Source organism: Cervus elaphus, chromosome 28, assembly GCF_910594005.1.
Source record: "Cervus elaphus chromosome 28, mCerEla1.1, whole genome shotgun sequence".
NCBI lineage: Eukaryota > Metazoa > Chordata > Mammalia > Artiodactyla > Cervidae > Cervus > Cervus elaphus.
In genome coordinates, this window is record NC_057842.1 from 15425759 (window position 1) to 15443041 (window position 17283).

The 17283-nt window shown below is 39.7% G+C and overlaps 1 protein-coding gene across 1 annotated transcript; it reads left to right on the top strand.

Annotated features, from left to right (window-relative positions):
• Positions 1-1165: 1165 nt before the first annotated feature.
• Positions 1166-17045, top strand: DDX43 (DEAD-box helicase 43). Its single transcript, XM_043890355.1, has 17 exons — positions 1166-1477; positions 5344-5399; positions 5679-5805; positions 6609-6734; positions 7808-7889; positions 8851-9007; positions 9233-9351; positions 9816-9917; positions 10307-10448; positions 10982-11082; positions 12165-12252; positions 12908-13035; positions 13241-13350; positions 13911-14049; positions 14869-14956; positions 15520-15674; positions 16771-17045. Exons 1-16 carry the CDS (start codon positions 1228-1230, stop codon positions 15634-15636), a joined length of 1932 nt encoding a protein of 643 aa, XP_043746290.1. The 5' UTR covers positions 1166-1227; the 3' UTR covers positions 15637-15674; positions 16771-17045.
• Positions 17046-17283: the final 238 nt, after the last annotated feature.

Consider the following 17283-nt stretch of genomic DNA (forward strand, 5'->3'; position numbering starts at 1 on the left):
ACAGAACCTGGGCCCCTGCACTGAAGTGCAGTCTTAATCACTTGACCACCAAGGAAGTCCTGATGGTAACAACTGCTTGAACTAAATGAAAATGAAAACACAACTCAACATTTGTGGGATACAGTGAAAACTGCTTAGATAGAAATGCTGCTAAGTATATAGCCTTAAATGCATATATTAAAAAAGAAGAAAGATCTAGAATCAGTCATCTGAGTCTCCACCTTAGGAAGTTGGAAACAGAGGAGCAAATTAAATCCAAAGTAAGCAAAATAAAAGAAATAATAAAAGAGTAAAAACCAAATTGAAAGCAGGAAATCAAAAGAGAAAACCAATGGACCCAAAAGCTGGTTCTTTGGGGGGAAAATTGATAAACCTCTAGCCAGGTTAAACTAAGAAAAATAGAAGATACAAATTACCAATATCATAAATGGGTTGAAGATGAGACATCACTAAAGATTCCATGGACTTTAAAAAGATTAAAAAAATGATAATAAAGGGATAATATAAACAAGTCAGACTATCTTCATTAAGTCTGTAAGACTTTAACCCATGAGACTGGGCACATCTCTGGAATGCAGCACTGCCAGTGTCTCGCATGCCTGATGCAAGGCTCCAACCTACTTGGAAGAAGCTGGCGGCCCCTGGACCTTTGCCTCATCAGTTTAGGCAAGTTGCAGAGTGCTATGGCTTCCACCTTAAACACGTCTTAAAGCGCTGGTGAGGTCGGTTGATTCTGAGTCCACTGACACACCTGGACCTACTCTGAAGGATCACACGTGTTTCCAAAGCCTATGGAAACCTTTAAAGAATGTAAAGAGTACAAAATGTCTTGCCATTCTCCAGAAATAAGACCGTTCAAATAGAAATAATTAAAATAAACACTTGCGCATTATGCTTTCAAAAACAACAAACACTGCGGCCATGACTGCTGCGTTTGCGTCACTGAAACGCGGCTCCTCGTAGCGACCAGGCCGCATGCGAGCGCGGAGGGCCCCAGGCACCCAGGCGGGCGCAGCGACTCCGGTCGGCGCTCGCGGGCCTGCGGGGAGGCAGAACGGAGGGAGGCCATTGGTCTGGCCCCGCTCAGGGCGTGGCGTCCGCCAATGGGAGGCGGCCGGGGCGGGGCTCCGGCGCGCGAGCGCCTGAGCCGCGGCTGCGTGGCGGCCCTTGAGGACCAGCCTTCGACGGCACTCGGAGGGTGCAGGGCCGGATCTTGTTCGCGGAGCCATGTCTCGGCCGGAAACCGGCGCCAACGCCTCCTCCTGGGTCGCTGCTTCCCGGCAGGATGAGGCACTGCCTCAGGCTCCGAATACGAGGCCGGCGGAGGAGCTGAGCCAAGGCGCTGGAAGAGGCCAGAGGACCTGCGCGGGTGGAGGCCGGAGGGGCTCCTTGGGCCTCCAGCAGCCTGAGGGCACGGGTATTCGAGAACCGCCGCTCTCCTTCAAGCTGAAGAACGACTGCGTGGGCGCCGTGATCGGTAAGAGTTTAGCTGGGCGCGGAAAGGTGCGTGGCGGGGGCGGAAAGGTGCGTGGCGGGGGCGGGGCCTGTGGCACTCCCGCCCCGCCCACTTCGTCTCCAGTCACCCGCCCGCGAGCGGGCTTGTCCCCTCCCCCCGCCCCACCCAGAGGTTTCTGACGTCCTTTGCGTTGATGCACCACTTGATAGTTTCTCAGTTCAGTCAGTTTAGTCTTTCAGTCGTGTCCGACTCTTTGCGACCCTATGGACTGCAGCACACCAGGCCTCCCTGTCCATCACCAACTCCCGGGGTCCACCCAAAGCCATGTCCATCGAGTTGGTGATGCGATCCAGCCATCTCATCCTCTATTGTCCCCTTCTCCGCCTGCCCCCAATCCTTCCCAGCATCAGGGTCTTTTCCAATGAGTCAATTCTTCGCATGAGGTGGCCAAAGTATTGTAGTTTCTGTTTCAGCATCAGTCCTTCCAGTAAACACCCAGGACTGATCTCCTTTAGGATAGACTGGTTGGATCTTCTTGCAGTCCAAGGGACTCTCAAGAGTCTTCTCCAACATCACAGTTCAAAAGCATCAGTTCTTTGGTGCTCAGCTTTCTTTACCGTCCAACTCTCACATCCATACATGACCACTGGACAAACCATAGCCTCGACTAGACGGACCTTCGTTGGCAAAGTAATGTCTCTGCCCTTAAATATGCTATAGAGGTTGGTCATAATTTTCCTTCCAAGGAGTAAGCGTCTTTTAATTTCATGGCTCCAATTACCATCTGCAGTGATTTTGGAGCCCCCCCCAAAATAAAGTCTGACACTGTTTCCCCATCTATTTGCCATGTAGTGATGGGACCAGATGCCATGATCTTAGTTTTCTGAATGTTGAGCTTTAAGCCAACTTTTTCACTCTCCTCCTTCATTTCATCAAGAGGCTTTTTAGTTCCTCTTCACTTTCTGCCTTAAGGGTGGTGTCATCTGCATATCTGAGGTTATTGATATTTCTCCTGGAAATCTTGATACCAGCTTGTGCTTCTTCCAGCCCAGTGTTTCTCATGATGTACTCTGCATATAAGTTAAATAAGCAGGGTGACAATGTACAGCCTTGACGTACTCCTTTTCCTATTTGTAACCAGTCTCTTGTTCCATGTCCAGTTCTAACTGTTGCTTCCTGACCTGCATACAGGTTTCTCAAGAGACAGGTGGCCAAAGTATTGGAGTTTCAGCTTCAGCCCTTTCAATGAACACTCAGGACTGATCTCCTTTAGTATGGACTGATTGGATCTCCTTGCAGTCCAAGGGACTCTCAAGAGTCTCCTCCAACACCACAGTTCAAAAGCATCAATTCTTTGGCGTTCATCTTTCTTTATAGTCCAACCCTCACATCCATACATGACTATTGGAAAAAACATAACCTTGACAAGATGTACTTTTGTTGGCAAAGTAATGTCTCTGCTCTTTAATATGCTGTCTAGGTTGGTCATAACTTTTCTTCCCAGGAGCAAGCGTCTTTTAATTTTGTGGCGGCAGTCACCATCTGCAGTGATTTTGGAGCCTCCAAAAATAAAGTCTGTCACTGTTTCCACTGTTTCCCCATCTATTTCCCATGAAGTAATGGGACCAGATGCCATGATCTTAGTTTTCTGAATGTTAAGTTTTAAGCCAACTCTTTCACTCCCGTCTTTCACTTTCATCAACAGGTTCTTTAGTATTTCTATACTTTCTGCCATAAGGGTGGTGTCATCTGCATATCTGAGGTTATTGATATTTCTCTTGGCAATCTTGATTCCAACTTGTGCTTCTTCCAGGCCAGTGTTTCTCATGATGTACTCTGCATATAAGTTAAATAAGCAGGGTGACATTTTACAGCCTTGACATACTCCTTTCCCTGTTTGGAACCAGTCTGTTGTTCCATGTCCTGTTCTAACTGTTGCTTCCTGACCTACATACAGATTTCTCAAGATTTCTCAAGAGGCAGGTTAGGTGATAGTTTATAGAGACTGTGATTTGGGAGAGCCAACTCTTAGACTTGTGAAATCTTTGGGAAAAAAAGGTCAGATCTTTGGCAGCTTACTGTGAAATGAACAACAAAGAAGACAGCGAATTTAGATAAGAAGGTGTAGGGTATTAACTTGAATATGATTTTTCTGCTGAAAAACAGGGTTTTTTTTCTTCGCATATATTAAGTCTTATAAATCCATTTTTGAAAAGCATTTAGAAATGATTGGAATTAAGGTTTGCCCCCCTTTTAAAAATTGTGGTAAATAACATACAGTATTGTTGACTGTGATAACAATTTTTGTAGTAGGTCTGTAGAAGGTTTTCATCTTGCATGACTGAATCTCCCTATCATCAACTCATTTCCCCATTCACCTGTTTCCCCATCACGCCACCTACCCCCATCCCTCCAGCAGTTGCCATTCTTCTTTGTTTCTGTAAGTCTGATTACCTAAGAGACCTCGTAGAAGTGGAATCTGCAGGGTTTGTTGTTGTTGTTGTTGTTATTGACTCATTTCACTCTCAAGGTTTATGTTTGTTGTCACAAATGGCAGGATTTCCTTTTAAGGCTGATAACTTGCATTGTATGCATAAACCACATTTTCTTCATCCAGGCATCTGTTCACAGATTCTTAGGTTATTTCCACCTCTGAGCTATTGTGAATAATGCTGAAATGAATATGGGAATTCAGCTATCATCGTGAGATCCTAGTTTCAATTCTTTTTTGAAATGTATTTATTTAATTAATTTAGTTTTGGTTGTGTGTGGACTTTCTCTAGTTATGGAGAGTGACGGCTCCTCTCAGCTTGTTGCAGGCTTCTCTAGATTATGTGGGCTTCGGTAGTTGTGGTGCATGGGCTTATGAGTTGCTCTGAGGCCTGTGGGATTTTCCCTGACCTGGGATGGAACCCATGTTCCCTGCATTGGCAGGTGGATTCTTAACCACTGGACCACCAGGGAGGTTCCTCAGTGCTTGTGTATTAAGTTCCCAGAAGTGGGATTGCTGGATCATAGGTAGTTCTATTTTTAGTTTTTAAAGGAATCTGCATGCTGTTTCCATAGTGGGTGCATCAATTTCCATCCCCGTCCACAGTGCACAAGGGTTCCCATTCTCCATGTCCTCACCAACTTGTTAACCCTTGTCTTTTTGATGAGAGCCATTCTAACAGGTGATAATGTCATTGTGGTTTTGATTTGCATATCCAATGATTTCATCATGCTTTTATATACATGCATTGGTCATAAATAAATCTTCAAACAAGGGTCTATTCAAGACCTTTGAACATTTTAAATTGGAATTTTTTGGTTGAATTTTGTGTAAGGGTTCCAATTTATCCACATTCTTTTATCCAGTTAGTCTTTGCTTGGGCTGATGATGAATCCTTTGTATCTGGGGAAAGGAGCCTCCTATCACCCACACAATTTGGAATAGAAAGCTTCTGCTTCCCTTTTAACAAACTGAACGTGATTACTGAACCTTGGGAGCCTTTGTTTGGATAATTTGGGAAGAACTCGAGAAGGTTCTGGAGAAGGACATGGCAACCCACTCGAGTACTCTTGCCTGGAAAATCCCATGGATGAAGGGCCCTGGTAGGCTACAGTCCATGGGGTTGGGAAGAGTCGGACATGACTGAGTGACTTCACTTTCATTTTTCACTTTCATGCATTGGAGTAGGAAATGGCAACCCACTCCAGTATTCTTGCCTGGAGAATCCCAGGGACAGAGGAGCCTGGTGGGCTGCCATCTGTGGGGTCGCACAGAGTCGGACACAACTGAAGCAACTTTGCAGCAGCCGCAGCAGAGAAGGTTCTTTAAGCAGAGTAGGTAGTAGGTTCCCTGTAATTGATTTCATTTTTAAAAAATTCTTCTATTTTAAAAACAGGTCGTGGTGGGTCAAATATAAAAGAGATCCAGAGCTCAACATACACGAAAATACAGGTAAATTTTCTGTGTTCTTAAGTCATTAAAGAGGGTGAATTATGGTTATTCCTAACTATTTTCTGTCCTGTTATTAACATATGGTGGTAACTTAGATAAGATGACAAAGTTTTTCATACTTCTTTTTAAAAGCTCATCTAAGCTGTAGTGCATTCATTATGTCTTAGATGGTGATTGATGGCAATCCTGTATTTCCTTTACATTTTTATACTGCCTGAGACTGATTGCCAGAGGAATGGTAAGGGAGCTTGTCTCACCTGCTTTCCCCCTTGAACCTAGATAATAAGAGGGTATCCTGAAGCAGAAGTAAGAATCTTTGGCACCAAGGCAATGCAGAGCAAAGCAAAAACAGTGATAGATGATCTTGTTAAAAAACAAGAAGAATACAACACAGAACCCAAACTTGGTAAGTCTGTTTTGCCCCTTAAAGCCCTGTAAAATTTTAAATGTTTTATTCAGTGTCATAAGCCATATTATAGCTGTTTTTCCTGATAACAAAGCTTTGGCTTGCCATCGTTAAATCTAGTATGTTATAGAAGGAATTTTTTTCTATGAAATCCAGAATACTTTTCCTCAAACTGAAACACTTAGTATCTGTGGTTAAGTCTAGCAGTTTTAGTAGTAAAACAGAATAACCTTTTAATACACTTCGCTGTTGATAGTAGAGCAAGGGTTAGTCCTAGCCTCCTGTCTATGGTCGTTTCCCTGGAATGTGACTGACTTTGAAAACTGCTTAAGTATTTGATATTTTTAAAAAATCTCAAATATACTTGGAGTAGAGAGAAAGCCATTATTAAGCCATTTCCAGGAGAGCCTTGTGTTCAGCTAGCAACCTTGCATCTTGGTGTTTCTTGGGAAAATACCTCTAAAAAGCCTCTAGGATATTATTTCCTCTGTTTACCTGGGGTAGCATCTGCCGTACAGGATTATTATAAAGATTTAGTCATGTGTGATTTATTAGCAATCATTAGGCACTCATGCTTTTTAACTTCTCCAGTAATTTTTTTTTTTTTTTTTGCCTTTCAGAAATCTGAAGTAAATAACTGATAAACCATGATCGGAATTGTCATGGCACTGTTGTCCTAAATTCCTAAATTTTATGTTTCAGGCATTATTATTTTTGGGTTATTAAAACAGAAAATTGTAAAATGTCTTGGGATTTTATATTGGTTAGGTTTGTTTGGAAACTCATGTGGAATTTTTTAACAGATGTTGCTGCTGTCCAACTTTCGGATGGAAAAGATCCAATAAAGGATGTTTCAGGAGAGCAGAAATTAATTGATTGGGATAAACTCCGAGAAAACATTTTGAAATGGAATGAGAAAAAGTGGGCAGGTTAGTGCTGGATCCCAGCATTTATCTATAGTATACTGTTGTTCCTCTTAATTGAGGTTTTTAGCCTCTGTAAAAAAAAGTGTTGCTCTTAGTAATGAAATCTATATGCAAAATGACAGTAGAATTTGAAATGCTACAAGTAGTGCCTCGGGCATGATAGTTTCTATGTCTGTGTTGTGGTTTATGTTATAAATGGGAGGTTAAAATTTGATATCTTGTCTTCTTTGAGATAACTCATTGCACAAGTTTAATAAAATTAGAAAATTGGGACAAAAGGGAAATAAAGTGAGTAAACCTGCCAACCATAAGTTAACATTTTGCTGTGACTGAGCAAAACTTGATCTTGGAGTTTCTTAACCAAGAAGGACAAAAGAAAATGGGAAAAACATTTAATAAGTGCATACAGTTCTTGAGGAAACAGATTTTTAAAATTCTCACTTGGAATTATATGTTAAGTATAATGTTCCATATTATTCATTGAATTTCAGAGTAAATTCAAGCCTCATTTGATCAGAATGAGACAGAAAAACAACACCATTTATTTAAAGTTAAGCAGTGACCATTACTGTGTGACTACGCTGGTCTGCCTGTCCAATGCCATCACAACACAAGTGTTAGAAGATTTGGGGCAGAGGTAGGGGAGAAAAAGGATTTAAGTTTGGTAGAGTTCTGATGAGCATTTAAAAAAGGAAACAAATTAGTTTCAGGGAATAGAATGAGGGTAAATATTTTATTCCTTAACAGTAGTGGGATGGATCTTCAAAGCAAAGAAAGTTAGTCTGCTATGAGAAAAGAGTCATCAGTTGTGATGACTGAGTGTCTTGTGAAGCATGGTTTATTTTTTATTTAATTATTCAAGATATCTTTCTTGGGTGAAAAATGTAATTGAAAGACAAACCAAAAATGGAGATCTCCTAGAAGTTGGCAAAGTATAGAACAACTGTCTAAAATCCCCATGTCTGCAAGGCGAACTTGATATATATTTTAGTTTGATTTCTATTGCTTTGAATAAATGACAGTAAAATGTGAATTCTCATTACTCATTGAAGTTTAAATTTTGTTTTTTCCCCCAGATTTGCCTCCAGTTAAGAAAAACTTTTACATAGAGTCAGAAAAAACAAGTTCAATGTCACAAGAACAAGTAGACAATTGGAGGTGGGTTAGTTTTAATACTTTTTAGTGAGTATTTGTAGAATTAGGCTAGTAAATTAGCTCACTCAGAAAAGACTTTAAATGATTGCATTTGAAACTTTAGCTTCCATATTCAAAAGAAAACTTGGTTGCGTCTGAAATCATATATTAGAGATTTCTAATCAGTACAACTTTTGGCAAAGAGGGAAAATGGGCTATATTTGTGTCTAGAGTAGTTACTATCCATATATGGTTATTAAATACTTAAAATATAGCCCATATAATTAAGGAGCTGAATTCTGATGTTTAATTTTAAAGAGAGACATGGTTGGTTTCTGTCCTATTTGGCAGTAATTTTATAGAATTATTTCTGCAACTGTTGAAAATCATAAGAAATTGATCTGATATCTGAATAGTAGAATAATTTCTTACTTTTAAATCCTTATTATATGGACTTAAAAGTCCTAATGGTAACATTTTTTTCTATTAATATCTTTTATAAAACTAAGCTAGTATGGTACAGCAGACAGAGCAGTTATTCTGGGATTGAGGTAGTGCTCTGACTGTGGACGGATAACTAAAGACCACTTGTCCAATGAGAGTAATTCCCACTTCAGAGGATTGCTTTGAAGGATTAATTAAGGAAATGTGTGTGAAATGTTATAGGCCCTCAGGTGTTTGCCAAATCTGACTTTGATTCATGAAGCATATAATTTTCAGGTTCTATTCTCAGCCTTTTCATGAAATTTTCATTGGCTCATTTTTCATGTGTACAGTGTAATTATTTTTCTTCTTTGGAACTATTCTGGTAAAAGATGAACTAGCTTCTATTTCGTATTACTTTTTCTTAACTGTAATTTAACCAACATTCTGATTTTAATCAGTTGCCATTGAATTTCTAGATATGCCTTTAATGTTGGAAAAAAATTTCTTGCTTGGGGAGTAAAGTGATCAAAGCCACTAATCCTTGTTTATTTTCTTAAAGGAAGGAAAATTATAATATAATTTGTGATGACTTGAAAGATGGTGAGAAACGTCCTCTTCCTAACCCTACTTGTAATTTTGAGGATGCATTTCACTGTTACCCTGAAGTTATGAGAAATCTTCAAAAGGCAGGTTTTCAAAAGCCAACACCAATTCAGGTATGTTTTCTTTAATTCTAACATTTCACTGACTCCCCCTGCCCCTGCCAATTTCTGATCATTTGAACTTATAGCACCTGGGACAACCGTCTCTTATAAGCATCCTCCCAGCACACCCACCACTGCCTAGCACTGAAAATGTTGAGAAGTTTGGGGCTGGGAGAGGAGGAATACTTGACAGAAAGAAATGTACTTTTTATTTTAATATTTATCATTCTGTTCTAGTCACAGGCATGGCCAATCATCCTACAAGGAATAGATCTGATAGGAGTAGCCCAGACTGGAACAGGGAAGACATTGTCCTACTTAATGCCTGGATTTATTCATATTGCCTCCCAACCTGTGTAAGAATTTCTACATCTGGGTACTCTTTAGGGGTTTAGTAGATAAGGATTCCAAAAAATGCAATGAACATTTCATTGATTGCACTGGTCCAAGGGCAATGCTTCATCGCAGGGAAAAATCACTTTCTGTTGTGTGGGTGGATATAAATGGATGAAACATTTTCAGGAAGCAGCAGGTAGTATCCACCACAAGTCTTCACAGTGAGATGTTGGAAACAGTTTGTTCAAATGACCGCGCTCAGTACAGTCCTCTGAGAATGTCTGACACAGAAAAGCACTGGCTGTGTTCCACGAGAAGGCTCATGTCTGGGCTCTAGGATTCTTTGGTCAGGCTGTTCTTATTTCTCCACTTTTTATAAGAGGTGCATGTTGATGGCTTAGACATTCATTGCTGCTGGTTTTGAAGGCACTGGACGAAGGTCCTGTGTGCCTGAGATGGAAACCGATGTGCTTTTTCTCCAAAGAGCCAGGAATGGGCCTGGCATGTTAGTCCTCACCCCGACTCGCGAGTTGGCTCTGCAGGTGGATGCCGAGTGCTCTGAACACTCATACGGAGGTCTTAAAAGGTGAGTTGCTTTCTTTGGCCGTCACTGCACCAGCATTTTAATCCTCTGTAGCTTTAGATATCCTCCTCATTATTTTCACACATAATGAGAAGCCAATTGGCCCAACATGTGGCCAGGCATTGATTACCCCTCATTCATATTGACTGTAGCTGGGGCGGTGGGGTCAGGTAACGAAGATTTGAATGTGAACCTTGTAGGACACATCTGTGTGGGTTGATGGCTATGGATCGTTCTCAGAAAGGAGCCAGGACTATACTTAGCCTGATACTTTGGACTTATATACTTTTTAAAATTTTATACCCCAAATGGGCTTAGGTTGGTTGGGATTTTGAATTGTGATGGGGTATTCCCCACCTGAACATGAACCTCTGTATTTTTTTTTTTTTAAGTGTTTGTATATATGGTGGTGGCGATAGAGATGGACAAATAAAAGATTTATCGAAAGGTGTAGACATTATCATCGCCACTCCCGGAAGACTCCATGATCTACAGATGAATAACTTTGTGTACCTGAAAAGCATAACCTACCTGGTAATCTTGGAGCAGGGGTTTGAGGTCCTGGGAGGAAGAACTTAGCTCTCATCAAACCTTTTAAAATGGCTCTCCATTTCATAATAGTTTTAAATCCTAGGAATGCTGCTCATTCTCTCTAGTTTGTTAAAATACACATTTTAAAGATAATTCCATTTTAATATTTTATAAATGTTAGTAAATGCAGATAAGTAGAAAAGAATTCCACATGAATACTTTATAGACATTTAAATTATATTTTCATTAAATATATTTATAAACTTATTTGTTGTCAAACAGATCAGTGGTGTTGCAAGTACACATAGTTTAGGCAGTGGAGGAAATGAGAAAGCTATCTTAATATTCATAGGGAAAGAACATATATGTTAGCTACCATCCACATCTAATCTAGCCCTTTTTTGGCTTTGCTGTGTGGCTTTCAGGATCTTAGTTCCACTACCAGGTATCGAACCCACATCCTCGGCAGTGAAAGCACAGAGTCTTAACCACTGGTCCACCAGGAAATTCCCCTAATCTGGCCCTTTCTAATGCAGGTATTAGATGAAGCTGACAAAATGCTGGATATGGGATTTGAACCCCAGATAATGAAGATTTTATTAGATGTACGCCCAGACAGGCAGACAGTTATGACAAGGTAGGTATATGTTTAATTTGCCAGTCTGCAAAGTAGGAACCAGTGGAACAGAATTCATTTGATTTTAGAACCTTACATAAAAGTATTTTGAGATCTGTTGGTGAAAGGTATGTTATCATTTAGTATAGCAACTCAGTGCAACAGCTTAACAATGACTGTTGGGTTTCCTGAATTAAAAATAAGATTTTTATGAAAACATCCTGGGGAGACTGTTCTATAGGGGGTCTCAGATTAGAGAAAGTAACCATCTGTCCTTAGAGGTGAATATTTGATCACAGAACACGTTTTAGCCAAGATAAAACTGAGGCAAGGAAGGGTATATAACTGGGGAAATACACTAAATTTATTCATTTTGTTTCCTAAGTAAACCTTGTTAATTAGTATGAAAGTACAGAAGGTGGTTGTTTTCACAATATATCACTGAAGAAACACCTGAATTTACATATCCAATCATCATTACAGTTAAAATGTTTTTATTTGGCTCAAGCTCTTGGTTTTGTCTGCCGACAATGTATGAAAGGGCTTCCCAGGTGGCGCAGTGGTGAAGAATCTGCCTGCCAATTTAGAAGATGCAAGAGACTCAAGTTTGATTCCTAGGTTGGAAAGATACCCTGGAGGAGGTAATGGCAACCCACTCCAGTATTCTTGCCTGGAAAATCCCATGGACAGAAGAGGCTGGTGGGCTACAGTCCATTGAGTTGCAGAGAGTCAGACACGACTGAGCGTGCACACACACACAGTGTACGAAAAACACTGGGTTTTTACTTTTATTTTTTACCATTTATAAAGGCCAAGAGAAAACTAATCTAACACCTGAATTCATCTTAGCTCCCCGTAGATGGGAAAGGTATACCTCTCCTTCACCTTTTGTTTATGAACCTATTAAACTTATTTGAAGATTTCATCTAGTAGCTTCTTCGAGCAGTTCATTATGAAGCATATATTTTCTGTGAAATCAGCCTCATTAAAAAGTACTGTTTGTCTTTCCTGGGTAATTTGGTTCATAGCATTCTTAGGGAAACTTAGTAATGTTTGATTCCTAATAAACATTTTAACATTTTTGTATTACATTTTATCTCTAGCGCAACATGGCCATATGCCGTCCGTAGACTTGCACAATCTTACTTGAAAGAGCCCATGATTGTGTATGTTGGTACTTTGGATCTAGTCGTAAGCTTATTTTTAATTACTATTTATATCTTATTAATTTTGTAAATGTTTTGCCATTATAAAGTTCATTGGCCTTTCACTTCATAATTGAAATTGGCCTTTTAACTAATTATTAATGAAAATTGACCTTTTACTTAAATCAGTGGTAATTAATAACGAGTTGTTGCCTAGGCCCATTTTATTAGATTTCACAAAAGACAGGATAAAGACTTCAAAATCTGTTTCATCTTGGGGGCAGAAAAATGGTAACAATGATATTTGGAAATTCTGTATTAAGTTGTCACAATACTTAATTGAAGCTCTTAGTGTCATAAGCTGAACATTGTAAAGGCTATAGCCACAGTTCATGGCAGTGGTTATTGTAAGCTTGGCCTCAACCCATGGTTATTCCATTTCAAATGATAGCAACCAGTTGCTTTCAACTCACTGACAAGCATTCGAAATTCCAAGCTTATCTTGGGTAACTAAGTGGTAAAAAGTCAAAGACTGAGCTCTAAATCCCTGAGTAGGAATGGGAGATTTTTGGAAGAACTTGCCACTTTTTCTGCTGGCAGTTTATTAAAACATTTAACCATGGACAGAAGTAAGATGGATTTTGAGCCATTAAGGGGTTTGCCCATTAATGTTGATGTATTATGATCTGTGAATCCTTTAGGCTGTAAGTACTGTGACACAAAATATAATTGTCACCACAGAAGATGAGAAAAGATCACATATCCAAGCTTTCATCGAGAACATGTCTCCCAAGGACAAAGTCATAATATTTGTCAGCCGGAAAGCTGTGTGAGTGTATTTTTTACATTGACATCATCAGTCGTGTGTTTGTTTTAGCATTGTTTCTATTTGTATAATCATTTCAAATGAGGGAAGGGTGTATGTCTTACAGTATGTACATTACTTCAGACTCTTGCCAGGGGAAGTAATAGTAATGAATTGATTGTGGTATTCAAATAAGCAATTAGACCCCTGACTTTATTTTTTGTTTTAGGGCTGATCATTTATCAAGTGACCTGGGTATCCGGCGTATATCAGTAGAGTCTCTGCATGGCAATAGAGAACAGAGTGATAGAGAGAGAGCATTAAAAAGCTTTAAAACAGGTACATTTATAGAGTTAGTATTGAGGTTTGAAACTGCCCAATGCCTGGTCTTCCTCAGTGATGGCACCTTTCATGGAACCCATGTCTAAAATCTGCCTTCAGCTAATAGATCCCAGAACTAGCTCTAAATGTTAACCAGATTCTCTCTCTCCAACTCATGTTTAAAACCTAGATATCAAGGTAAGAATTTGCAGTGGGGGGTGGTTGTCTTAATTTACCTGAAAGGCATATATCTTTGACATGATTCATGAACCATTTGAATGGTGGTATCTATTCTGTTGTAAATTGCCAGAAGTTAAAATTCTTTAAGATTCTTTAACTTCCAATGCAGGGGGATGTAGGTTCCATCCCTGGTTGGGGAACTGAGATCCCATATGCCTTGTGGCCAAAAAAAAAAAAAAGAAAGACTAAGTAACCCTTTCCCCATGCACTCTCTTTTAAGTTTTTTTTTTTGATATTCAAAGCAGTAATATTTCACCTGATTAGCTAATAGGGAACAGATATGTCTTGGGTTGGTTTGTACCAGAATGTGTCTGTATTCTTTGGGCTTCACTCTTCAGGTAAAGTGCGAATACTGATTGCTACTGATTTAGCATCTCGTGGTCTTGATGTCCATGATGTAACACATGTCTATAATTATGATTTTCCCCGAAACATCGAAGAATATGTTCACAGAGTGGGACGTACCGGGAGAGCAGGGTAAGTCTGTGGAGCCTGCCCACCAATCCGGGGGAAACCCCTCACTCTTCTCTCAGACTGTCCTTACTTTGAAAAAGAGGACCTTTACTTTCTCTCTTCGAGCAAAGTCATAAAACCCCTGCGATGTGCTGTTTGATCAGCTGCAGATTAGATCCCAAATTGCTGTTTCAATGGCTAATTTTTTTTTGACTGAAGTATGGTTGATTTACAGTGTTTTGTTAAATACTGCTGTACTGCACAGTGATTCAGTGATACATATATATACAGTTTTAAATATTCTTTTCCATTATGGTTTATCACAGGATTTTGAATATATTAATAGTTCTTGGTGCAGTATATAGTAGGAACTAGCTGTCAGCCATCCTATGTACTAAAGCTTCCACTGCTATCCCCAGCCTCCCATTCCATCTCTCCCCTGGATCCGTCCCTCTGGGCAACCATGAGTCTGGTCTCTATGTCTGTGATTGTATTTCTGTTTCAGAGATAGGTTCATTTGTATCATATTTTTGATTCCATGTGTAAATAATACCATATGATATTTGGGTTTCTCTGTCTGACTTACTTCACTTATTGTGATAATCTCTAGGTCCATCCATGTTGCTGCAAGTGGTATTATTTTATTCTTTTTTATGGCTGAGTAGTATTCCATTGTATATATGTACTACATCTTCTTTGTCTGAATGGCTAAATCTTAATGCATCGTACATAGTTGGGCGTGTGAAAAAGTTGACGTTTTGCTATAGTTTTATTCCATTTTGCTAGCTGAATCATTAATATAAATTATAAATCAAATTACATTAATTTTTTCCCCCCTTGAAGGAGGACCGGGGTATCTATTACCCTTATCACTAGAAATGATTGGAAGATTGCTGGTGAATTAATTAATATTCTAGAAAGAGCAAATCAGGTGAGAATATGCAACTCTATTTTCTAAGGTTCAAGTTTCATTTATTCCGAGTACTGGGGCTTACAGCCTGTCAGGAAATATAGATATTAAGCAAATAATTATGTGTGTTTTGAGGGTCGTAACATGGCAAAGATGAGGTGCTATAATATAATATGATGATATAATGTATAACTGGGGAGCCTGTTCTAATGTGGAGGCGTGTCACTGGGCGCTGCTGAGGAAGAGCCCGGTGGGTGGAGGTTGGAGAGAGTAGGAGAAGCAGGGCACGTCCTCAGGCCTCGAGAGGAGAAAACGGCACCAGATGAAGGCACTGGGAAGCAGCCAAGGGCCATGTGAGCAGGAGGGCTGCGTGCCTACTGACGGAGTTTTACCACCAGGCTGGTTTTTCTACCTTGAAAATTCAGTGTTGACTATGCAGAGGAACACATTCCATTCTGTTGGGAAGGTATCTGCAATCAATTGTGGAGATTCTCTGACTATTTGGAGGTATTTTAGTATGTTATAGAAAAGCTGATATGTTAAAGGAATCATCTCAATCCTAATAAGACATTTATTCACTGCAGAGTGTCCCAGAGGATCTTGTCTCAATGGCTGAGAGATACAAAGCAAATAAACTGAAAAAAGAAACAGAAAACAAATGGGGAAAACCCCAAGGAAAACCCAGGAAGTTTTATCATTAATGTCTGTGTAGAAAAGTGGTACCAGCCTACTAAAAAAGGTAAAATTTGAAAAACTCATGGACTTTCAAATGCCTGTTTTCCTTAGCTAGGTGTTGTTAGTGTGTTTATTACAATCAGCATTATCTCTTAAGAGCCATTAACGTAATAAATCAGGTCTTATTCTTTATTTGGGGCCTATGACAAAGAATCTGCCTGCAGTGCAGGAGACCCAGGTTCAGTCCCTGGATCAGGAAGATCCCCTGGAGAAGGGAACAGCTACACACTCTAATATTCTTGCCTGGAGAATTCCATGAAACTTTCGAGCTTCCCTGTGGCTCAAATGGTAAAGAATCTACCTGCATTGTTGGAGATCCAGGTTTGATCCCTGGGTTGGGAAGATACCTGGAGAAGGGCCTGGCTACCCACTCCATTATTCTTGCCTGGAGAATTCCATGGAGAGAGGAGCCTGGCGGGCTACAGTCCATGAGGTTACAAAGAGTTGGACACAACTACACACATGCACCACGCCTCTATTCTTTAGCTGTTCCCTAAATTCCAGTTAATATATCTTAGAGTTATTAATTCAAAAGTGAGAAAAAATCTTTTAAGTTGTCTGGAGAGATCATTGAGCATATAATGGAATTGGTGGAGGTGTAAATTAGTGTAAGCTCTTACACCTGACCAATTAGCTGGCAGTGTATTAATTGTAAATACATACACCTTTTTGTTTTATTTTGATTTTTGGCTATGCTTTGCAGGTTGTGGGATCTTGGTTCCCTGAGGGGACTGAACCCAGCCCCCAGCACGGAAAGCACTCAGTCCTAACCATTGAACAAACTGGGAGTTCCCCATATGCCCCGTGATCTGGTAATTCCCCTGGGCACACATATCCAGTGTGGGGCCATTTCAGTAAACAATGGCGAAAACCACACCAGGGAATAATATCTATAACATAGAGGACTCCTAAAACTGAACATAAACAACCTGACTAGAATATGCACAAAGGATTTGAATAGACATTTCACCAAAGACACACAAATGCCCAACAAGTTAACGATGCTCAGCCTCACTAATCACTAGGGGAGACAGGGATCACCCTGCCCTGTTAGGATGGCACTCTACATCAATATGTGTTTTTTTGTGTTTATTTTTCAGAGTTCAAGGTTTTTCAGAGTTACAGTTATTTGACGTACTGTGCAAGTATTGGAAACATGCTGGCAGTGTGAAGAGATATCTGAATCTTAAAATTTTTAATAGTGTTTAAAATGTAGAATATTTTATACTTTCCTTAATAAAGCAAAAAGTATTTAAACTTGAGTTGAAATTTTTTATGGATATTAAAGAATGTAGCATTAAAGTTTCACTTTTTAGTATCTTTATTTAAAAAAAAAAAAAGGTAAATTTTGTCTCCTGTAATGTTGCTATGTGAAGGTCCGTCTAAGGGGTTTATTTAAATCTTGTTCAGATGTTGTCATAGCGGTGAAAATGTTAACACAATAAATGTTTTTCTATAATAAAAAGGCAATCTTGTCTGTCTTTCTCAATAGCCTTTAATTCTGTTTACCACGTCATGTTTCTTTCTTTTTTTTTTTATTGGAGAACAATTATTTTACAGTCTTGTGTTGGTTTCTGACATACATCAGGGTGACTCAGCCACGGGTGCACATA